The following is a 25,527-nucleotide window of genomic DNA, read 5'->3' as shown; positions in this document are numbered from 1 at the left end:
TCATAAAATTATAGAATGACTTGGCTCAGAAGGGACCTTAAATATCACTCAGTTCCACCCCCCCACCATGGGCAGGGACACCTCCCACCAGCCCAGGTTGCCCAAAGCCCCATCCAGCCTGGCCTTGAACACCTCCAGGGATGGGGCAGCCACAGCCTCTCTGGGCAGCCTGTGCCAGGGCCTCACCACCCTCTGAGTGAAGAATTTATTCCTTACACCTAACCTAAACCTACCCTTTTTTAGTTTAAAGCCATTCCCCTCTGTCTTGTCACTATCTGCCTGTGTAAAAAGTCACTCTTGGCCATTTATCTTTGCCATAGAAATTATAAACATAGACAAATAAATCTACTACAGATGATTTACGGATGCTTTCAAAAGACTTTAGTCTTCCTAAGAAATCTAATGAAATAGATTTTTTATTTTTACAATCTGTACATGATCTTTCTTCTAAGGAACAGATCTCTGCATACACCCCTGTTTTTCAGTCAAAGTAATTCGGTACATTTCAGCTTCAAGCTGCCTGTAAAGGTTTGCCTTACTGTATTATGTACATTTATTTTGGATAAATTTCACCGTCTCAAGCCAAAATTTAGTTCATACAACTCGCTGATAACTCAATTAACTGTTGTTGAAGCCTCAAGTCCTCACTCAGAGTGGGTCCTCAAGACTCTTGTTTCCATAGTTTTTAAGCTACTTTTATACTGTCAGCACTTAAAAAGAAAAAAAAAAAATGAAACAAGCCACAAACAGTATAAATAGAGTGTGAATCATTGCCATCTTTGTCTTTCTTGAATTTGTTCTTCTCAGAGATCTTCATCAGGGTTTGTTACTCTTCACCATGTAAGATCAGAGCTCAGACCTCCAGTTTTCCCCACAAAAAAAGCTTCTTTGTTTCCTTGAGTCTTTCTTCTTTAATGTCAGATAGTCATTACAGATCAATGCCCTTTAAAAATTTCATCTTGGAGGGACACACAAGGAGGTAGATCACTCAAACACATTTGAAAGAAAGCAGACTTAGACGATACAACTGCAATGTTTCTCTGTAGCAGCAAGTTGTCATTGTTAGCCCATCATTAAGTTTAATAGTTGAGGAAAAACAGAGTGGGTATTTACTCACACACAATTTTATGACGAACAACTGAAATGGCAGCAAGATAAAACCACAATTTTTAGACAAACTGATATTACATCACATTAGTGGGCCACAGAATGGTTTGAAAAATAAACCTTTCAAGACATGAGAAATGACATTTTAGCATGCTTTAAACAGCTGAACTGCTCTTCAAAGCATAACAGTTTTCAGCTACTGGCAAAGACAATGATATCGCCTCACTTTGAAAGTAAAAAGCATTAAGCAATACGTTAAAGCTAGCCTACATGTAAATGGGCTAAATACTAGGCAAAGATTTTATTTTCCCTTTTCACATTTAAGATGATACTACAGTTTGTCACTTCTGTAGTTTATATATTGTTGTGCAATGCCCCACTAAAGTTTCACATCTACTCTGCAAAAAAGAAGAGCAGTAAACACCTTCCTTTTAGGATAGACACAAATGGTAAAGCCCGCAATGTTTGTCTGTCCTTATAGTTAAATGTTTGCTGTTTGTCGCACAGGAACTGCAAGCAGAGTCTATGGATTCTTCTGAGAAATATGAAACCTCACGGTTCCACGCAACTTCAATACTGCTTTCTTTTTTTTTTTTCCTTCCCTTCTTTTTCCTCCTATCAGCTGTTTTCCCCAGCCCAAGACATATTTCCACCTCTCTTCAACTGATTTTAATAGCCTTAAGGGAGAGAAGGTTTTTCCTCATGACTTCTGCTCAAGAGCCTGGACCCAGGCATGTCTTGGACCACAAGAAGTTGGACGTTACTCTTTTGAGGCACTAGACGTAGGCTAGTAGTCAAGTTGCCCAAAGCTAAGGGGACAAACAGCTCATTGTCTTCCTATTTAAATACATGTCCAGTGAAGAAATTTTCCCTTTTTTTTTTTTCCCCTGAAACACATTAAGTACAGCTTGTAGTAACAGATTTGCCACAGTGCTGCATTCACGCGCCTGTGCTCCTAAGGTACACTGTCCCATTTTACCTCTGGATTCCTCATCCTCACTAGAGAAGTTAACAATGGATCTCTCCACATTCAGATACACACACATTCCTTTTTGTCTCATAATCATCTTGTTTATATTTCTTCTTCCACATTCACAAGCTAAGCCAAGACAAGCTCAGTTCTATGACAATTTTGCCACATACCTCTTCTCAGAGAGAGCTGCTGCAGCTGAACACGACAACTGCAGCATCTTAATTATACCGAGATTCAATGTGTGGTTTAAAAGCAGAGCGTGACCAGTTTTCATTTGTCTGTTTTCAGACATTTAGAAAACCCCCACTGTCAGCATCTTGAGTAAAAAATAGGGGACATCTTCAGACCTTAGTAAAACCACTCAAACACATCAACTTGTTCAAATAAGCATCCCACCTCAAGTGACACAGTGGCCTGCAGTCTTCCTTGATCCATCCACAGAGCAAGAGTTGTTTTTACTGAGTCAGTAATCATGCATTGTCTTCCAGAGGAAAAACTAGCCGGGTACCCCTGCTCGTAACTTCATGGTCTGCTGCTCCCAAGTCACGTTCCAGCGCCTCCTCTGAATTACTCTTTGTTCTCCTGCCATCAAGGCTAGTGGTAGCTGTATGGGGGCCTGAGGAACCGTTTGCAGTTATTGTTGTGTCACCATATGTCACAGTGAGGTCACCGTCGTTGAGAATAAAATCAGAATCCTCTTCTCTAAGCTGTTCTTGATTCTGGAATAAAGGAGAAAAGTCTTTGTACAGTGCACGACATTAGGTCTTTGCCAGAGAGATAATGGAACAGGAAAGTTTACCTACATGTCAATACAGAAGCAACAAGAGGTAGAATTCCACCTTAAGAAGGTGTTAAAAATAACCTTGAACCCAATGTTTGCAAATCAGATTACTGTTCTCTGAATAACTACTGCTCTTGTGGATAGATGAGGGGGAGCTGAATCCAAGAACAGATTTAGCAATTTAATAGCACTGTAAGTTCACCAGAAGTACAAGAGAGAAGCAGTCTATGGTGGTTTTTGCATGACAATTTAGAAGGCTGTATAGAAAAAAGAAAGACTTGAGACCAAGCACAATTAAGTAATTCCAGATAAAGTCTGAGTTGCATCTTTCGTTCATTAGACAAGTTCAGAAGCAGAAGATTCATGTAAGCTGCTAAGAATTCATTAAGTCCAAGTTCTTTATATTCAAGGCTTCCTCAACAAATTTGTTTAGTTCTTGAACTAAACATTTCAAATATCTGCTTACTCTGTTTACCTGATACTAAACTGAGAATTACTTGACCTAGTTCTTAGGAACACTCCTGAGCCCTGGCAGTAGGAAAGGCTGATAAAGGAAAATGCTTCCTTCATAAATTTGTGGCTAGTTCTGAAGTGTTCTCTTTTCAACGTCATTCAGGCAGGTGGCTCATCAAGCCCTATGAATTTGTTTTGATGGAGATGGGATGAAATATATTGTCAAGGACTAGAAATCAGTGACGTATAATAAAACACTTGAATTTAGTTGTCCTACACAGCATAGTACAACAGCAAGCCATTACACCATAATTCACTGCTGTTCAGCATGGTCTTCACAAAAGGCTGAATTGGTCAGAAAACAGCTTTTCCTCATGTTCGAAGAAAATTCTATCAATACTATAACCTTGCTGTCCTACAACTGAAAGCATTTCTCCATGTGAATGGCTCCATATTGCTTAAAGAAAATGAAATTTAGGTGCATGTATTGCTGCTCTCCCTGGTAAGCTGGATGCTGATCAGGCTACGTTCTCATAATGCATCATTTTCTTCCACTACAGCAAAGGAAGAAGGGGACAGGGCACAGGCTGTGTGAGATCAGCCTGACCAGAAAACCCTACTTCTATTGCAGAACAGGATTTCAGTACACTTGAGACTGACAATTTTGATTAATCTGTCTGCGATGAAAATCTCTGTGCCTAGCTAAATAAAACTTCCTGGGAAAACTGCCTGTCCTTATTTCAGGATGACAACCACTCAAAATAAAGCAGCATAACCCTCTGGATGATACAGAATGTCAACTAGACAGGACTCAAAGAGGTGTCAGGAGTTTACCGAAACCAACAAAAAAAAGTGATGCAGTTCAGTGTCAGGTACAAGACAAGTCCTACTTAGACTGAACGCTAATTTCTCAGAACCTTTGTGGCATCCAAGTTTATCACCACAGATTTACAGATAGTATTACTGTGATAAAGAGCACTGTTCTCAGAGAGCAAAAGAGTTTGGGATTCTTCCTTTCTTTGATTACAAAAAAAACCCCCACCAAACTACTGAACTGTCTTAATGAGAACAAAAGTAAAAATTAAAAGGTTCAGATACAGTGAACAGAACTGCCTTTATAAGCTTTACACGGCAAAAAATAAGCAAGTCTGGCGAGTAAAACCAAGAGGAACAAAAAAGGTACAGAAAACAACCAGCTGTTTAAGAAAGTCTGATATCCTTCTATATTCCATTTTTGAAGAAGAGACACTCAAATTAAGATGACAAGCAGAAACACTAATATGAATTAAAAAAAAAAAAAAAAAGTAGTTTGTGACTGATTATATTCTAAAAAGCCCAAGAGGCTGCAAAGATGTATCACAAGTTGCCTGTCATGGTGCTTGCCCTTGGAATAGCATCAACGAAGGGTAGGCAGTGCACTTGGAGGTACTGTGATAGATCCCAGGGCAATATGTGGAGCAGCTCAGCAAGCTCCACAGTCACCTCCTGACTCCACAACGCCACTTCACAGCGAGTCCTGGCAGCAAGGGCATACCAGATGTGAAACTAGCAAGAACACACATTACACCTGAGCTTCCCCAAAAGGCTGAACAGCTCTTGGAAGAAAAATGTTGAGTAGAGACAGGGGCCACAAGCCTTATACTAGATGGCAATTCTTAACTAAATCTTTTCTGGTTTTCCCAAGTTGTACGTGCATGTACATAAACACGATCAGTTCCAGAGAAAGCACTAAGCTTTCTCTCAATATAGTGAACAAACATTGCCTTGCGTGAGGCAAGCTCCTCTTACTTGTTTCCCTTCTGAAGTACGCTGCAAACAGCAGGCACTTCATTTCACACGCTTCCCCAGAGAACATACATGAACAAACCCATGTAGTATACAGATTTGATGCTACGTTTACAAGCACAGAGGATGCATGAATAAACCTACTGTGCTTCATGCAGCATGAACAATTCTTTCAAGAAAGACAGGAAATGTATCCAAGTCGGTCCCTCGAGACTTGAAATTCTTCCAAGAATAACCCTAAACTGGCCTCTACAATCCCCTACAACTCTGTTAAGAGTAACCTCAATTCGCTCAAGAAATACAGGTCTGAACTTCACTACTTAAAAACTATCATGTCTAAGTACCTAAATCCAACATCCTACAAAAGACTGAATCTTGTTTCAACTTGGGCACTGTAACCCACGGACTTTACAGCACTGGTCGTAAAATTTGTTTGAGAGGTCACATGCCTATGACCACATGCTGGAGATGTTCACACTGCTAAAGCCTATTTAGAGTTACTGCTCACAGTGTTGGTCTTTAATGCCTCTTAAGGCAGTATGAAAATAAGCATGAAGCATGCTACATGTGCAAAACACGGGTAGGCACTATTTCCACTGCTAGTAGTGGAAAGCACAAGCATCACAAGCGACAAAACTTACATCACAAGTTACTTATCTTGTGGCTCCAAAGTAAAAGCATCATGTACTATGCATGCAAAATATATTACAAATTAAATCTGATGCTCTGCTTAGACTTTCTCTAGTTCTCACCTGAATTCAAACCCATGAAGGAAACTAAATTTCTGCTATAAAGCTAGATCCACTAGGAAAAGGGGGCGAGGTGAGGAAATAACAATTCTCACCAGTTTTGAGAGTTACTTTCCCCAAGACTCAGACATACTGCAAATGAAGTTTCTTTATTGGATTTACATATTTAGAAAACCACTTCTCTCTACTGCCATACCAAGTGTCACACCGTGTATGGTGCAAGAGCTAAACATTCAAAAAATGGGTGGGGACATGTGTAGGACACAAAATACAGCCCTGAGCAACCAAGCAAAAACAAAGTAGCCAGCAGTGCTTCATCAGGAAAAGCAGATGAGAATACAGGCGCTTCTTCCAAACAGGAAGAATGGCTGGTAGAATAGGTCTTTGGTCTTTAAGCCTCTCAGATGTACCATGCAATTTTCCTGAAAATACCTCACAAAAGCAAAACTACTCCAAACAGATCCTGTTCTCCAGAAGACATGGCTCTGAGTTGCTTCATCTGCACTTAAGAAGGCAAGAAGCTTCCTTATCCTTCTAGCTAGTAATAAAACGGTGTAGTCACGCCATTGCAGCAAGGGCAGCCATGCAAAGAAACAAAAAGCAATCGCAGAGTTAAGATATCTGGAAAGGAAACTAGAAATTTCATCTCAAATTAATATTCCTAATCCTAATGTAGCAATGCACCAAAATCGGAACAATAAGAAAGACTACAACATGGAAGTTCCACATTATATGTGTTAAAGAAAAAAAAAAAAGTATGCAGGCTTTTAACATTTTTTTATATAAATAGCGAATTATGCAGTGATGAAGCTAACACCTCAAGACAGGGGATGGTGAGGTATGTCACAGAACCAATGCGATTAAATAAATTAGCAGTGGCTAATGGCAGTAGTTAATAATGAGTAAAGAAAGAGCCAAATTGTTAGAGAAAATGAAAGCCAAAACTACATGCTCATTCTGGTTAGATCCTCAGTTACTGGAAAAGTAATCTCATAAGATCATACACAGATAGCCAAATGTGCAACACACAAGTAGGCTAATTGCTCTGATGGATGCTTTCCAGCCTAGATCTGCTTTAAGATCTCCAATGGCATTGCAAAGATGGGAACAAGGCCAATTTCTTGCATTACTAATAGCTCTAAATAAGCAGTGGAAGAGGAAAGTTTCTTTGAAGTTTTACTGTCAGATAAAAGCAAGATTCTAATAATACAAAAAGAAATGAAGGGAAATATATCAAAAGTTGCATGTGGAATTTGTAACTTTCTGGGGAAAATAGTAGAAATCTGGTCCTAAATTAATAGAGAACTGGCTGTGCTACTTGAACATAACAAAGATGTTACCATCTCCAGGTTCTGGAGAACCTGCAAACTGGAATGATCACACAGTACTAAGATTTTATTTACAAGCAGTTCATAAAAAGTTGTAGATTTAAGGAGCACTTTACAGATAGGAATGACATGTATCAGGATCCTGCAAGAGTAACAGGAGAACGAAGCATTAATTATTGCAAGACACGGCTGCAAACACAGTGTACTGCCCTGCTAGACTGAGATAAGTAGCTGATTAACAGTTTCTGAAATCAGATCTTGAATTTCACTGTGGAAACAACGAAGGGACATTCTACCAGATTTCTTTCTGGCATTGGTAAACATGTCAGTGTCTTTTCTGAAGGAGACCTCAACACAGCCTCAGCAGTAACAAGAAAACAATTTTGTCCAGAAATGTTAAGAACAGACATCATATTTGGAAGCAATTTACTAAGATCACTTACCAGCACTTACAATAAGTACATCAGACCACCTTTTCTTAAAAGAATGCTTTGGTGAAGTTAAATACATTAAAAAAAAAAAAAAAAAACACAAGTATTGAGTTGCTCTACTTACATCATAAACCTGGGGACTCGTCAGGCAGCGGGCTATGAGGCCACACCAGCTGGGTAGAGTTGTGGTTAACGGAGGGCCGCTGTGAGTGAGAATTGGCTTTAAATAACTTTAGTAGTTAAGGAAAGCAGAACAGTGCTTGAAAACCACTATTTAAAATAAAAAGACAGTTGTACATAAACATGGTTCTGCCTTTGATCTATGTGTTGCTCACTAATTGCATGTAACATCCGTCGAAAAGCCTGCATTTGTGAAGAAATAAATTAAAACCATCTCCCTTCCCCACCCCAATTTTCCCTTGATCCTTTTAAGGGCAGCTTCTTTACCCACATGTTTTCTGCAAGGGCAACTAGCTAACTCCCTTACTGTAGTTTCATGTAGTTGCAACACTTCAAGCTTTTGCGCTTGCTGAAGTCAAGGGGAGCAAGCAGAGGTACAAGTGCTTTAATGTTGGTCCAAGGGTATTTCTGCTCTGCAGGTGGGAGCACAGTGTTGAGGTTGCACGCTAGAGATAACAAGATACCTATGTGGCTTAACACATACCAGTGATGAAATATTGTTCTGAGGATGTTGCATGCATACTACAGTCACCTGAACTGGTCCACTATTAGCTGGCCAGTGAGCCACAGATGCAGCCAGGAGTAGACCTGGAATCTTCCAAATAAATCCATGTTTGTTCATACTATTACTCTAGGCTGATGATATGCCTGAGAAGTCAAAAAAATTACTCATGAATCAATAAGGGTGTCCCAGCTACAGAGCAGCATGCTAATCCTGCCTGGCTCCAGGCTCCAGAACAGAGCTGGGGGAGAGTGCTAAGATGTCCAAATGTTGTTTGAAACCAGGGCGAGTGTTTTTTTTTTTGTTTTGTTTTTTGTTTGTTTGTTTCCTTTTTCCTTAGGGCTTATTTTAAATGCAAACATGATACAGGCATTCTAGCTACTTTAAGCCTCTATACACAGCGAGAATTTATTCCACTTGTGAATTAATAATTTTCCTGATTCTTACTCAACAGATGACCGTTTGGGGAAGGTCAGGAGAACTAAAAAATAAATAAATTATTGTTTTAGCCAAGGGGTATCCCTCTCCTTTGGCAAAGCCTGGCATAGTGCATTTACTTGAACACACAGTGGTGTGATTATGCCACTGCAGGGTTATATTCCCTCCGTACCTTCTCTGCTAACAGTGCGGCTACACCCAGTCCTGGAAAGAAAAACTCTCCCCCCAGCCCTTGCACTAACCTACCTGCCTACATGTTTCCCTGTGTTGGACAGGCAAGCAGCAAATCCACCATAAAAAAAAAAGCAAACCCACTAAAAGACACCTGGTACTTATCACAGTTGTTGTTTCCTTCATATTTAACGGTTGTGGCTGAACCCAGAGAAAAGCCCATGGCACTGAATGAACTCCATGTTCCACAGGAATGAAGTTCCCAGTTACTCCTCCGCACAGTGCTCTGCAGAAAATAGCCAGCATTACAGCACACTGCCAAATACACCTTGCATCTTTTTCAAGTCAAATTTCATTCTTGCAAAGAGTGATTTCTGAGACAAACTGCCTTTCTACTCAAAACCAAGTGAATACATCAGCAAAAAATATTTTGATATTTACATGTAAATATAGAGCTAACAACTCTGTGGATCATCCTTTATGTGCAACTAAAGCCCGCCCAGCAGATGTTTATCTGAATGCTTCCTTAGAAGAGAAGTAACAGAATTTAACTTAAGACACAGCAAGACAGCTCTGCCTCTGCATGGCAGTTTCCTCAGCACAAACTTGACAGAAAGCTTCACTAAAGCTTGCTAGTTGCTACTGAAAAAGCAAGTGCACTATCAGCACCCTTTAAATAATAGTTTTGTGAAACAGCTCATTAAGCTGTAATTTCCACTTAGCACTCCCCCCTTGCTGTGGCTGTTGGGGACTGCACTTGTGCTGGTGTCAGCTGAAGGGAAGTCAGCATTGCCAGCTACTCCTGTTATTCATAAGGCACATCCCCTTTGCAAAGGCAGGGGAAGAGGACAGCTCTGCTTCTGCTTCCTTGGGGGGTGAGCGGAAGGCAGTCAGTCATAGCCAGGTCCTGCTCTTACCACACGAGTCTTTTTTTTTTTTTTTTTTAATACAAATATGGTATTTGAACAAAAAATTGACCTTGATGCACTTGGACACCAGCCACTATGTTCAAACTGTTTACTTGAAATCATTAATAGCTATGAATATTTAAACTAAACACACACCCTTCTGGGCTTTGTCCCACTACTGTGCTATCTGAAAGCATCACTCACAGGTTTTACCCTGAACAGGGAAGTGCTATTTGGATCCAAATGCTTCCAACACTACACCTTGGTTTCCATGGATGGCTGATCTTGATGTACAAAGCAAGGAAGGAAACAGGCCAGCAACATCTCAGCCACCAATGGACAAGACCCCAGGCCATCTATTCACTTCTCAGGTGCAAGCTGCAACAAGATTAAGACCCTATCACAGGTATCTTTAATACCCCACGAATTACTAGGAATCAAGTACAGAAATGTCTAAGTTTTTAGTTAAAAGGGACTTGGTATGGCCACAAGATTAGCTTTCCCATTGTCTACTAAGTGAATATAAGACATTGAGGAGGGACACCCGTATGATATATTGATGAGGAATATACTGACTAATTTAAAAAAAAAAAGAAAAAGCCAACAAACTCTAGCATGAAGGATTGGACAGGTACATAAAAGTTATGAAGTTCAAGCAAGGCTATCTAAGCAGCATAACAGCAGCTTCAGAAAGGTTGTAGAGTACTAATATAGACACAGAAAGACACGCTCTACATTCATACTCATAGGAAGAGTTAATTGTCTGTCTTACTGTTAAGCAAAACCTCAGCTCACAGACTGACTTCTTTTTTTCGTCATCTGGCAAATGTGAGATAGCATGCATGAAATGGAAATGTCCATTTTCTGAGTCAGCAAGGTGAAGTTTCAGTTGTGCCTTGTTAAATACTTGATCTTTAATCATGCCTGACTCTCTCAAGTGCTTAAAGCTGCATATGGGTATATGGCAAGGAAAAAAGTCTGAGTATTTCACGTCTTGAAGTGAAGCTGTGTTTTCAGAAGGATACTTATGGTCAAAGCTATACCACAGCCTGAAGAGCCAAGCACTTTCCTGCTTCGTTCTGTTCCTTCTTTCAGAATCTGGGCCATCCTAAAAATAAGATAAAAGCATATTCATTATTATGGGGAGGGAAAAAAAAGAAGTCATACATTCCAGTCATTCACATTATAATGGCCTATGCAAAGCCAAATGACTTCAGTGCTGTACAGAGACCACAGGAGAAAACTATTTAGAGACTTGTACTGATGTTACTTTCCCTAGAAAGACCAGAAATGACTGTGCAGAGAACAAGCAGGCTCTCTTCATTATCCTCAAGTTACCTTAATAAACTCCCTACCACCAAGTTACCTTAAGCCTTAAATTTCACCTGTCACTGCACTGACTATGTGATAAGGAAAGAAGTTCAAAACTGAGAAATAAGCCTCACTGATACCCTGTCCTCCACCCACCTGTCAAATAAATGCACTGAGACAGTCCAGTCTGATTCATTTTCATTACTCAGCTGGCTTCCTTAACTCAAGGGAAAACATAAAATACTCCTAAAGCCTACTACACCCTTGAAAGAACAAGAGAATTTACTATACCTGATAAATTCTTGCAAACCTGAATAAACACATCAGGCCTAAAAGAAACATGCTTAATAGGGAATCCACATAAAAATCACAATTGAGGAAGGTTATGCAAATTTCCTAAGTGCTAGATCACAGCAGCCCTCAGAAGTGCTAACAGTTAAATATAGTCCCTTCACTAGCTGTGCTACATGTCGTCACACCAGCTGGTCTGCAGCTGCATTTGTGGTTTTTCTTTCCTCTTTTTTTTTTTTTTTTTTTTTTTTACACTTTTGTTACTTTTTTTTTTCTTGGACAGAGACCAAAGTTAAGCCCAGGAAAACAGATGATGCGAGAACGCCCTGCGTGAATCATCTTCCAGCGGTGTTCTTCTCCAGCAGTTTTGCTAGAATTGCCCTGTGTACTTCCCATCTGCAGAAAACCCTATGATTCACCAAGAGTTAAACCTCAGTACAAACTCCTTTTCCCCCCTGCCTTATCCCTAACTTTGTATTTTCTTTAACTGTGACTCGCAGCCAGTCTTGGCTTTGTGAGAGACAGAGGAGTCCAAAGGGAACTGACTAATGGATTCCAGTAGGAATGTAATACACAGCTAAAGAGGGAAACAAATGGGTAAGTGCTTTATGTTTACATGGGAAAAAAGCAAACAAGTGATTTCCACCCCGACACTGAATGAGAACAGAATACTCATGTTCTGGCTGTGGCTATTTCCTGTTAAAACAACTTCTCAAATACTGACAAGCTCAGTCTGAAAGTCATCTTACCCTGATACCGCTTCCTAACCTTGGTTTTATGCCAGAACTGTGGCCTTCATTGTAGATGGTGTTTGGAAGCCTGGCCTTCTGGTTGCATCCGGACACACACAAAATCTACAAGAATCTATTATGTGCTGGACCCAGGCTTCATAAAAAGAACTCAGAGATGCCTAATTCAGTTTCTGCAATGAAATAAATGCTTCCTGAGCAGGTAAGCATCTGCAGAACCTGTCACAAAAAGGAAAAGAAAAAACAAAACAAAACAAAACACAAGAAAACCAGCACACCTACACGAGACAGGAGACCACTAATAAAAGATGATCCCAAATGGAGTAAGAGCCAGCCTGAACACCAGCATCATACAACTTGGGGTTTACAAGGCAGAGCTCACATGCTTGTGCTCTGTTCATCCTCTGGCTTCAGTCATCCTGTTTCCTGCCATTCAACCTCACTTTCCTCCAGCAGATGCCTACATAACCAATCAGTCACACCACTGAACGATTACTGTCAAGCAGTACACTGTCTGGGAGAGTGTAAACCTAGGTCTGGACAGAGAAACCTGTGATGAAAGTGTCCTTGCACAGAGGAAGCTCCCAGTCAGACCTCAGGAATTGTTTTCTTTCCAGACTATTTGCTCCTCCTGTGAATTCACTCAATTTATAGATGAGGAAAACTGAAGTTTCTGGTACAGACAACATTCTTTCAGGAGTCTTATTTGCACATAACACTTTGCATCACAAAAAAAAAAAAAAAAAAAAAAAAAAAAGCAACTCAGACTGTTACTGATGCACAGAATGCTGCACATTTCACAGCACGTTTGCTGAAGATGACAACTTTCCAGCTCTTCTTTTGCCTCAAGCAAGGTAGGTAGCTAAAGCAAGATCAAGCCAGGCAATAGTATGGCATACAGGAGTTGAAGTCGGAATAGCAAACTTAATCTTTGATTCAAATCAAGTCCAAAGGCCAAAATTTGCTATCAACTACTGGACATAAACCACGACGATTATCTATGTGTCAGTCTAAGGGAGGACCGTTCATGCTGTAAAATGTTGAAAAGCACATTGGGTGGTGGGTGAGGGAAGAGGAAAGCACATTGTTATAGACTGTGTTAGTAGCTTTGGGAAGAGTTTTGATGCCTTATATTTACACACACGCCAAAATTTGAAATGCAGAGAGACACTGCAGTGTTATATGCAACAACACAATGTTTTTTGTGGGCATTACTTGAATACTATAAAGTAAAATGCATTATTGATTTGCCAGCTAAGAGAAAGGTTTCCCCCATGCATGTAGCTTCTGCAGTTCTTTATCATCCTAAGTTATAAAAAAAGGTCAGCCTAATAGAGAAGTTATGTAATTACTTACTCCTTGTAAGACTTGAAAGCTGTCATTAGTAGGTGGAGGATCCTGATCTGGGTCAACCCCAACCCTACAGAAACATTAGGAAAACAAAGCAAGTGGTGTTACTGAGGATTGCAAATGCTGTGAGTTTGGCAGAACGTGTTTTAAAAGCACCTTAAGCATCCAGCAAAGCTGCATTCAGAGAGATAAGAATAGTTCGAGGAAGAGCTGTCTATTATTCCCGTGCAGTTACATAGGAACAAACACGATGCTTTTTCACTTAAGCAGCTACTACTACCTGTAGATAACAGCTTTAACTCTACCTCAGCATTAGCTTTAACTGCTTACCTTTGTTGCCAACTCTTTTAGGACACTGGCAAATACTACTTTGGGCCTAAACAGGTGAATTGTAGGTGAGCTCCTCTTCAGTGAAGATTCCTCATGTCCAGCAGCAGGAAACCAGAGACTAAGGATAAATCCAGCCTAAATATTTGACATGGCAAATAACTTTGAGCTATTCTCAGGCCTGTCTCTCAGCTAACATACTATTAAGAAAATGAAAACACAAAACCCATATACACGCACCATTTTAAGGCACTGACAGTACAAATCATCAAAAATACTTCATGAAGGTTTGTAACATTAGTTCTTGCAAATTTTGTTCACCTTACACATAACAGCCACAACGCATTAGCAGGCAGTCTATCTAGTCCAGCCTCTCATCTCAGGAAGGGTCATTGTAGTAAGATGGTGTATGACTACTGTCTTTTGCATAGTTAGCAGGCATCTTACTACTGGACCATCCTTTCACACAGCCTTCCTATCCAAGACAGGTATTTAATCTGACCCTTTTAAGTATGTTCACGGTTTTCTGATCTGTTGTTCAGATTAGACTTGTCTAGCCTCAAATCCCATTCATGTCTCAATCTCTGGTGGTTTAAGTTCTGCAATGAAGTACAACCTCACCTGTAAGGCAAGACTGTCAGTGTCAAACTGTTGTGTTTGAATTCTATGGAGTTATATAATTAGTGTAGAAAAATGCAAGAACTAACAAAAACACTGCCTTAAACAGCTCACATTTATTTTCCTTCTCTAGGAAGGGACTGAGCTGGTTTAGTGTCATTTATTTCCACCTCGGCTTTGTGTCAGCTATTTCTAGCCACAGTGTCTATGCAACCTCCCTTCTGAGACAGGATAACCAGAAACCGACAGAATACTGTAGGAAAGACCATATCATTTGTGCATCCAAGGGATGCATGCTTGTGTAAGGCACACAGGGATCCACACATGACTTACCATCAGACACAGAAGACTGCATTGATTAAACTAAAACAGAACACCATTAAACAGCATACAGGGCAGAACTTTCTAATAGGATTTTTTTTTTTTTTTTTTTAAGGAAAAAAAAAGGTAGGCATTGAACTCAATGTTTAAATCATCCTTGTGGACTCAAGGCTTCACAGAACTTAATGCAGTTCAGAGAAAATCCAGGAGGTCGCTCTAAGACAGCCTGCAGCATCCTCACATTGAACTAGCTACTGCTAATCCAACTCCTCTGCTTTGACTTTTCCCGTCTTTTCTTTCTTCATCCCTTTATTTTTCCTTTCATAGCAAAGAAACACAAAGAGAATCATCTTAACACTTTGGCACTGACCAGCCTCAACGACTAAAAAGCTTTGCAAATTTAACACTAGACAGATGGGAGTACTGGTCAGATAGATTGAGCACTGGATTGTAACACATGCCAGAATGAAATGCCACACACAAGAGCTTGGAAAGGTTACAAGGGCTTACACGTTACTGCTTAGGCTCCTGCTAAGCAGTGAAGAGATAAGAAGGATTTTCTACAGACAAACAGATCAGTTATCTGATGAGGCCTCACTCGAAGCTGACAAGCACATCAGGATACAGGCTCAATATGGCCATATACAAGATTGCACATTCCTTCATAAATACAAATAATTAAAGATTTGTGGCTTTTCTCACTCCAATTACACATCAGGGAGGCTCAATGCACTACGAACAGCCACCATGCTCGACTTAGCCTTGTGACTGGCCGTATAAACGGGGAGTTCACAGAACTTCTTCCAGAAGACAAACATATCTCGAATACCCCAAATAGTTTTAATTCCCTGTGCTACACATTCACTTCATATTATATAAAAGCATAAACAATTCAGAACATCGCAGGTTTTATTTGATAAGGTTGTGTGTTTGATTTTGCAGACTTCTTAGCTTCCCCAGGGCATTGGAATGGGGCTTCGGGGACCAGAGCAGGATGACCGTACTGCTCAGTGAAAAGTCATAATACACGACAGGTCAGGTTCACTGACTTCCTGAATAAGAAAAACACCTTTCTATATTAAAACATTTCAGCTTTCAAGAAATAAAAATAAAATAAATTCTTACTACATAAGTTTCTTTCAACACTGAAATAATACAAAGACACAGGCTCCTATTCTTAACAGTTTCCAAAGTTATTCTTCAAGGTAATTGGAGTATTTCTAAGGAATTTCTTTCCTTCAAGACACCTTAAAAAAAATTTTGCTGTTTCAAAGCTTGTCCCTCAGTTCAGTTTAACACCAAATGCATTACTATTTTGAATTCCCACAGCTACTTTTTGTATCTTCCAACCAGCGTAGAGTATCTTCTATCTGATGCACTAGATAGAAAACATTTATTATTCATAACAAGTCTGTCTAATCAAGTTTAAAGAGACATACACCCAGCTCTAATGACAAGCATGGTTTTTGTAGGCCCTGCACCCCCCAGCACTGGTGGATAAGGAGTTCAACATGAGCCAGCAGTGTGTGTTTGCAGCCCAGAAAGCCAACCATACCCTGGGCTGCACCAAAAGCAGTGTGGCCAGTCAATGTGGGAAGTGGAGCGTGGGGTGTTTGTAGCAGTTCTAGAAGCCACCAGCTGGAGAAGTCTAGGATTCTGTGTCTTCTCCACCCTTATCAGCATCGTCATGCAAAGCATTCCAACAACCCTTGCTTTTAAAAATAGATCCCAATAGATTCTGTGGGCTGAATCACCCACAGAAGTCCTTCTTACCTGAACAGTTGTATGACATAATCCCGTGGAGTGCCTAAGACCATCTGTGTGATTAAGGATCACATCCATAACTTCTCAGCTTTCAAGTCCTCACAGGCCAGAGACACTAGTTTTGTTTTATTTTTTACCCATACACAAGAGTTAAAGGTACTTTTTGTTTGGTTGGTTTTGTCTTTAAGCTGAAGACAATGAATGATCCACACTCTCCCAGCTCACAAGAAGAGAACTAATTCAGAAGTGAGGAGTATCTACGGCACTGCAAAAGAGGAGATGCAGCAACGGCATGCCATAGAACAGAAAAAGAGCACACGGTGTTATAAAGATGAAGAAAGCCAAGCACCAGGTTAGTTCGGTATCAGGGAAAGCAGCTCAGTGTCACCTGAAATACAGCCAGCGGCTTTCACTCATCTCTTCCACCGATGGAACACGGTCACCAACTCTGGTACAGCACAAGAATGGAAAGTGAGTAACAAAACGCTCATGAGATGGTAGCTTGACAAAGCTGCCTAGCAAAAACAAAACAAAAACCTACCCAACCAAAGAAGACACGACATACAAAAATAAGAATGGCAGAACAATGACAAAGTGACAAAAATCATGGAAATTAACAAAAGCAGCCCTTAGTGATTGAGATGTCAAATAATAGTCTTCATTTTTTTCAGATTCAGGCTAGGAAAGACACCCACATTCATGACAGGCCATCAGTCTGTATAACTTATATTCAACAGCTCTTAAGAGAATTGCTACGTGTAGACAGAACTCAAAGACATGCTCCCAGTGCCTTGGGACCTGTGCATTTTTTAAAAGAAAGTAATAATATGAAGTCAAGACTGAAAACTATGCATATATGAAAGAGGCTATCATCACTTCCTAGTTTGAGTCAAATACAACCGGTAATACATGCATAAATCACTCAATTGGTTTAATTAACAGTTAACTAAATCTTCAACATAATACTTCAGACACTGTTCTTACTCCTTCCTTTACTTTTTTTCTACTGTACTTAAAAACAAGTGAAAGCATGCTTGGTTTCTAGTACTTTCAATATAAATTCCTTAGCAGTTTGTGCTTTTTTTTTTCCCCTATTCTTCCATTAAGGTGTGCTATGTGAGTGACACACTGCCCACATGAAATAAATGCCCAGATTACCGCAAATCCACAGTGGCTTCACTTTACGAAGAACAAGTATATGCTTCCTGATTGCAAGCTTACGTGTTTAAGAACCAAACATTTAAGGCCATAGCCTGCACTACAAAGAACATGCACTAATGCAATCCTTGAAGGCTGATGCAAATACCGAACTTGGGTTAGATTTATTTTTTGGACTCTCGGTTCAATAGCTCGCTCTCATGCCAACACACGCCACAGGTCAGAACACTCTGCATGAAAGGCCAGCGCTGAGAGAGCTCTGTATATGTAGCAAAAACTAAAATGAGAACTGTCTGATAGCTTCCCTTTATGACTTTTCTCTTTGTTGTGTCTTTGCCAAGCTCATATACTGAAGTTTTCCCAGATGTCTATAATGAGTACAGCATTTTTGGAAAATTTTAGCTATTTTGGAAGAGTTCAACTGTTTCTCAGAAGGTGGCTGAGGAAGAAGGCAATTCCCACCCCAATATTAAAAAAATATGAAAGCACTGATCACTAAAAAACCCTAGAACTAGGTAAGCTGCTACAGATGTTGTTTTTAGGGTACCTTCAGGGATTCCTTTACTTGACCTAACCAAGATAATGGCTCCTGAAACTGCCCACAGAGGCTTGTTAGAGCTCAGCAGTTAAACCTGTATCACCCCATTTGCTGTAGATACATCAGCACAACTCCTGTGGGTCTTTCCCATACTCTCTTTCTCTCTGTGTAAGGAATTGCCATGTTTAAGAGCACAAGAACTGACATAAGAAAGCTTCTCCCATGCTTACACCCAGACATCCAAAAGAGGAAGCAATCCCTCTCCCACCAAGGAGATACTGGGGACCAGTTCAGCAAGGGTGGAGAACTGAAGGCTGTCCTGCACCTCCATTAAGAGATCCATGACAAGAAATTAGAGGTTGGAGGCAAGAGAAGAGGAGAAACCAAATGTGAGAAGAAGACTGGAGAGAACAGTGCAGAAAGATATGGCAAAATAAAAAAGTCCACAATGGAGGGAAAGGCACAGTGCCTGCTGCGTGGGCAGAAGAAAGCAGCTAGAAGTCAGGCTTAGAAAATGATAAGCCAAATGAAAGATGTAAATTGCAGAAAAAGTCGAAACAGGCAGCAAAAGAGAAGGATATGACCTCTGATCAAACATTCCCCACACCAGCCCTGGATATAACAAGGTTGGATTCTGGCATCAACACTCACTTCTTGTCATTGCAGCACATGCAGGCACAGTATTTAAGGAATGCACATTTAACCCAGCAACTAATAGCTGGACCACCCTGGATGATTTAATATAATATAACCTGAGACTGACATCAAGCTGTTTTACCACCACCCCAGAGAGCTGCTATGTGAACTGTCTACCTGTATGAGTTTCAGTATTTCCAGATTTTTTTTTTTCAGTTTGCTTAATGAGGAAAAAACACTAGATAAAAAGCTATGAAGATTATAATTGCAAAGTCATATAGAAGGCGATAAAAATTTAAGTTATCATAATTCAGGCAACCTTTAACTTTTCTCCAGAAAGATAACAAAACTATATTAAATCAAAAGATACTATTCTCATGTTTAAGATTTAGAGAGACTGATTAGTATAATTGAAATTACTTTATTAAAATACACAAACATTTGAAGCAGCTTATGATGGAGAAGCAGGCACTAATTTACCTACTGCTTCATTCAAAATGAAAAAAAAAACAAAAACAGGTCAAACCCTAATGAAAAGTGGCAAATATTTTTCAATGCAAATGCTAGAAGCTCCTCTTTTTTTTTGTTTTCCTTCCTGTGACAAATAAATGAAACAAGTCAGCTACTTTTCAGAAAAGAGGAACTTTGCCAGTAGTTCTGATTTATAGGGCTAATTTGCTGAAAGCATTAAAGCTTCACGCAGGAAATTGTTTCATCATTTTAGTCTCAAAGGAAGACACTTTCATTTGTAAAATTCAAGTAATGCTTTAATATCTACAAAAAAAGCAAATCTACTGCTAGAAAAAATTACCATTTATGATTCACATACATGAATGTTTCACAGCCAAGACAGCCAGCAAGTTCAAATATATGACATCATGGCTTTAACACTAATTTCTGGTGTCAACTTTTAAGCTTGCTTAGCATTAAGTGGCAGAAACCAACAGCATCTGAAGATCCCGTTCCTTTTGCTTGGATTTTGATGCCATGGTGTCACTTTCCCAACCAGTTCAGCAGTGAACTCAAACTAAGTCTCCACTGCAAACTGTAGGTCCTTTGCTTGGTTGTACCTTTTAATCCTGAGCACTGGACACTGGCCAGAAGAACCAAGCATGCATACAACTGCTATTAAAATAACAGGCACTTGCCTTTGCCTCTGAGCCCCAGCAAAGCAATTCGGGGTCCTTGCAAAGGCACTGCCCCACATACGCACACTGTGGATGTAGGAGTACCAAGCCAGGCTGAAAGTCGTGGCTGGAGTCAGCTCTCCGGTACTGTTCTACTTAAATTGTGCAGACTAACCTTAAATAAGATCCCTTCCTGTTTATGCCTTCCTTCGCTCCCCAATAACTGCTGTAAGCTTCACACGAGAGCTGGACTTGTGAGAGTCCACACAAGCCCTAACGTTTAAATCCAACACACAAATGGCATTAGTTTCCTATTTCCCTTCAGTTACTTACTCCTGGAAACAACCAGCCTTCTATCTTTTATTCTCCCTTCTGCTAAATGGCGCTATACAGAAGCAGCACTTATTTCCAGCCTCTTGCGGTGCAATCTAATGGGTAAGTGCCAGGGCTCACAAAGCATCCAAAAAAAATGCTGTGTCAGCAGCGTGCACTGCAGCTGCCTGAGGCACCGAGACAGAGGAGCATCTTCATCTCCTCCTGCCGACCTCCTCCACTGCCTGGAAAGGAATGGAGGAAAGCAGCACGCTTCCAAAATTCAGCTGGAAACTAATCTGCCCCTGTCTTCTCTCTGTAAGGTCAGACAGGTCTTGATTTCCTGCAGAAAGGGTTTTGTCTCAAACTCTACTTTACCAGAAACAAGTTCCTAATTCATCAGCTGCACACGGCTGCCACCTCCTGGTACAAATCTGAATTCGACCCTAAAAAGTGCAGCCTCGATGACCAACACAGCAGTGCTCATCAGGGCAACTGTATACTTACATAGAGTGCCCTTTTCTACATGGTAACTTTCTCTTAATGAGGATGCTAACTATTTGTTTTCTGTCAACCGTGCTTTTTCTGTCAACTGACACTTACAATTCCTACTTACTAGCAAGCATGCGTAGGTCTTCCAAAACAAAACAGCTAAACACTCAAGACTGTGGTTCAGCTCACTGTTGGCAGCTGCTCCCCAGAGACAGTATCACAGGCACTTCTCACTGTTTCCAGCTGTTCTGCCTTGTTGGCCATGGCAGTGATTTTGCAAGTGCATCTTACCTAAAGGGCAAGCCTGGAACGGATATGGCATTAGCTTTTTCTACCTTCAGGGACAGCTCATGAACCAGGTTCGTGGAATCTCATTATTGAGCCCAACTAGACCTGTTAAAGGAGTCAGTGCAGCTTCTTAGATGCTTCCACAAACTGTTTACTGGGCTAGACTGCACTAAAAAAAAATAAAAATAAAATAAAACAAAAACAGCAAGTTACTTCAACTAGTTTCCAGTTGGCCAGGAGCTAGGACACGCCAGAATTCAGTCCTGTCCTTCTGCGGATGACTGAAGGAGCCTCGTGGCAGAGGTAATGGTTGAATTTCACCTCAGCCAACGAAAAGCTGCAGGCAGATCTTGGCAGACTTCTTACCTGCACAGCACATGCCAGAACTCATCCCCTGCTCCTTCATACCCCATTCTCCAGAAAGAATACATATGCTGCTGGTTATACAGACACTCTGGCTGCTTGGCTTGGTGAGGTGTATAAGTACAGTTGTGCCTTATATATCTCTCTATATCTCTATATCTCTGGAACTTGCATTTAAACACAGTTGTAAAGGACAAAAATTGATTTGTGTGGCACAAGAAAAAAGAAACCAGGATTTTCCAATGTGTGCTGTTACAGCAGTGATTTACCATATTTCAGCTCTAGTACCTCTCTCGGGCTGGAAGCATTTGACATCAGATACACGTGCTATGTTCTTGGCACAGAGTGGTTCAGCTCTGCTCAAGTGCATATCCATATTGACAGGATGTCAGCCAGTCAGTCTGACAACACAGCTTTGGTAAGCTCATCCTGTAACTCCAAAATTTGCTGTTGACATTGTTTTATCAGACATTTTAGCTTTAGCTACTTTCAATAATAGGAGTCTCAGGCATTTCTGAGCATCCTAGCCATCCTGTTTTTTTCCCCCAACCTAGAAAGCACCTGCTACCTATCGCCACAAGAAATTTACTGAAGACTTCCAAAAAACAGCAATACACCTTGAGAATGGTTAATTCTTCCAAAGTCTGAAACTGTTTTCTTTACCCAAGATTGTATCACGCATGCTAGGATAGGAAAAAACAATAGTAGACAAATTCTGATTAGCACAACTAGAATGCGAGACAAAGTACACTTTCAAGGACCAAACAGCATGCATAATTTACATATGAAAAAATGCACTGGAGTATTTGTACAGCGTGCTTGCATTAATTCCACTCTATTTACCCTCCCTCCCCACAACAACAGCCAAAGCTTTCACAGAATGAAAAACATACGTAGTCTTTAACAATGATGGATTCTTGATTCTCTAGGACTTCTGTTGATAAACAGCCTCAAACATGAATATACTTGCAGCCCTAAAGTACTAAGTATTGACCCAGATTTAAAGCCAAGTGGCTATACTCATGCTGCTCACCATTTTCATAGGTCTCGTCAAAAACAGAAGAAACACACTGGAAAGACTAGCAGGTTCCCATTTATCACAGTTGTAAGGTCATCAAAACATTTATCCAAAGAAACTTAAGTGCATTTTTAACACTAAAGGCTCCACCTAACTCAATAAATAGAATAGGGTCATTACCTAGAGCCAGAAGACAGGGAAATGACTAATAGGACAAGAAGTCGATATGGTACTAGATAGGCTAATTCTTTCTTTTCAGTACAGGGGTTACTATCCTGCAATGCTATCCCATATCCTACAGGGCTGAGAAGGATCAGGTACCTAATCACAGAGCATCAGGGAGCTGAATCCCAGCAGCAGCCTGTGCATTTCCTTTACCTGCCTGCACTAACACCTTCCTCTATATAAGAGAGCGTTCTAAACACCCAGAGCAGCTCTAGCAAGCATCAAACAAGTTCTGTAGGACTTCAAGTTGCCACCTCAAAAGAGTTTTCCCCAGCATACGTTTGCATACTGACCTGATGTTCAGCCATGACAGCATGGGAGTTGTACCTCCACCGACAATCCACACAGTGAAAAAGACGATGAGGAGGGTTGTTGAGAACATCATTTGGTGCGAGTAGGTAGCAGTATCTCGTATGGCCAGAGCGAAGGCCATGGCTCCCCTGAGACCTATGCAAAAGAACAAAATAGCAGAGCTTCAGAAGTGCAATCATGCCTATTTATAACATGGAATCTTTCCTTGCTCCCTCCCTGCCACACAGGCTCACAGTGACAGGCAGAAAGCATGGGGCTCAGCCTGTTCTCAGGTGAATTTCAGTTATCTCATTTTCCCTGGTAAATTATACTCTGGCATGTTTTAAAGCATGATTTGCCCTAGTGCTTTTATGTGGCTTACAGAAAACACAGTGATAAGGAGTAACTATTTCCAGAAATTAACAGGAAAGGAATGCAGAAACAAACAAGTTGTGGACAATATCAAAATATATTTTGGAAATCAAGGAGCTCCCTGAATCTAAATGAAAATAGACACTTTTTCATTTGATTCCATAACCAAAACTTAACTTCTTGATATGGAATTGTTATCTCCTGGAAAAATACGTTAGTTAAGAACATGCTCACAGGCAGAACACATTGCTTCCCCTCTCCTACAGATTATGAAACTCCCCTATCAAGGGCAAGCAACTGGTCACCTGCAAACTTATTTAGGAGGGGAGTCACCAAACAGCTCTAGAGAGAAGGGGGCTCTAGAGGTCATCTGGTCCAACCCTCTGTTCATGAGGGGCTACCTATTGCTGGTTGCCCACGTTCAGACAGCTCTTGAAGATCTGAAAGGAAGGAGACCCTGCAGCCTCCGGACAACCTGTGCCAGTGTTTTGTCACCTGCAGAGCAAAGAAGTGCATCCTGGTATTCAGAGGGAACCTCCAATGTTTCCCTTTGTGCCCATTGCCTCTGGTCCTGGCACTGGGCACCGCTGGAAACAGCCTGACTCCATCATGTCAAGTAAAGGAGTTTAAGTAAAATATATATTCTTTTTTCAATTAAGTAGGAGAAGTCACCCATAAATGTGTCAATTTTCTCAGAAGATACCTATTTCTGCACAACATGCAGATCATCTCACCTAGAACTAACTTTCTGGAAGAAATACATCTCGATTCCCCGCATTGCCGTCAGATGCTCAACATTTCAAATGAAACTACTCCATGCCCAACATAAGGTGACTGTGGGCTGCCAGCAGCTGGCAATTCAAGGTGTCACCCTTCTCAGACATGACACTTCATGTAAAAGTTTAAAGATACATGAGGGCATGCTGCAATTGTTAAGTCTTCTGTTTAAAAAAACTACATGTGAATTATAAAAGCAGACGATGGATCTATAAACATCTTATGATTTAAAGAGTATTATTGCTTTACCAAACATTTTTGCTCTTTTACCTGAGAACATCATCATGTGCTGAAAGTTCCAGCTGATCTTATGCCTTCTGCCCAGATTCAGCAAGAAAGACAGAGGGTAGATGTGTGCAGCTCTGCCCAAAAAGATCGCAACCTGTTCACAGCTGAGGGTTAAGGATTTCACTTTCCTGGGGTGTGCACACTCAGGTACCTGGCTCTAATATGAACCTTCTGCTTTAATAGGAAATTTACATAATGATAAAGTGCTCACGTTATCCCTGTCTATGTAAAACAGAGTTTCACCAGTTACTTGCATAGAGAACTCACTGCACAGATTACAACCTTTAACTAATACACCCACTTTTTTTTTTTTTTTTTTTTTTTTTTTTTTTTTTTTAAGGCACAGTGAAATTACACCTAGTATTAAGGCTACCAGTACAAATGAAGACTTAATATCACATGTTAAACAACTACCACTGACATTAGATTGTGTATTTTAGCCCAACAGAAATGCAGCCCCAGTGCAGAAGGAAAGCCAACATAGGAGACCAGCATGTGGCCACTACATTACTGCTCCTGCAGAGGCACGATCTCCTACGGGCTGGCAGGCACTTCAGAGTTCAGAGAAACTACAAAGATGAATCCAAAAACAATTGCCAGCACTATAATGAGGTTCAAAAAGTATTTTTAAAAAAGTACTGCAGAAATTCATGACAGTAAGTGGTAAGCTCTTTCCATGCTGTACCGTGGTTCCAGTGAATATCAGAGAGCTGAATACATGCTCCAGCAACTCAGGAACACTTTGGTACAAAATAGAGTGATAAGCTCTGAAATCCTGTAACACACCAACATAATTAGAAACGAACTGAGCACTGTTCATTTGCTGCTGGGATAACAACATTAGAAAAGTGAAACAGCTCTCTTACAGAAATGTGAAGTAGAGAAGAACTCTAGATATGTCTGGGTTGTTGTCATACCTAAATATGGATTTAAAACAACACAGCTTGCAGAAAGTTATGTCTACAAGAAACTAAGATTTTTATAATTACTTTCTACAAAAAAGTTCATGTAATTGTTACATGAAAAGAAGCATAGATAGCATAGTCTGAACAGAGAACAGAAGGCTATATCAGAAATGAAAAATTGCGACACAGCACACCAAACA

At 40.4% G+C, this 25,527-nt stretch overlaps 1 protein-coding gene and 1 non-coding gene across 3 annotated transcripts in view; both read right to left on the bottom strand.

Annotated features, from left to right (window-relative positions):
* Window positions 1-1,043: 1,043 nt before the first annotated feature.
* The window catches only part of SLC9A7 (solute carrier family 9 member A7), a 62,205-nt gene continuing 37,721 nt past the window's right edge, over window positions 1,044-25,527 (bottom strand). Inside the window, exons 11-17 of one of the 2 annotated variants that reach the window (XM_032186309.1) lie at window positions 24,405-24,516; window positions 22,988-23,141; window positions 16,926-16,985; window positions 13,514-13,577; window positions 10,832-10,914; window positions 7,732-7,837; window positions 1,044-2,799 (exon numbers count right to left, since the gene is read on the bottom strand). In XM_032186309.1, coding sequence (XP_032042200.1) covers window positions 2,551-2,799; window positions 7,732-7,837; window positions 10,832-10,914; window positions 13,514-13,577; window positions 16,926-16,985; window positions 22,988-23,141; window positions 24,405-24,516 — 828 coding nt within the window. In that variant the 3' untranslated portion in view covers window positions 1,044-2,550. The remainder of the gene's footprint in view (window positions 2,800-7,731; window positions 7,838-10,831; window positions 10,915-13,513; window positions 13,578-16,925; window positions 16,986-22,987; window positions 23,142-24,404; window positions 24,517-25,527) is intronic. The other variant, XM_032186316.1, reaches the window with a different exon arrangement.
* On the bottom strand, window positions 4,718-4,911 carry LOC116485216. Its single transcript, XR_004252819.1, has one exon. It is a non-coding gene; the product is annotated as a U2 spliceosomal RNA (small nuclear RNA).

This window comes from Aythya fuligula, chromosome 1 (genome assembly GCF_009819795.1).
Source record: "Aythya fuligula isolate bAytFul2 chromosome 1, bAytFul2.pri, whole genome shotgun sequence".
Lineage (NCBI taxonomy): Eukaryota > Metazoa > Chordata > Aves > Anseriformes > Anatidae > Aythya > Aythya fuligula.
This window is presented reverse-complemented; position numbering and strand designations above follow the sequence as displayed.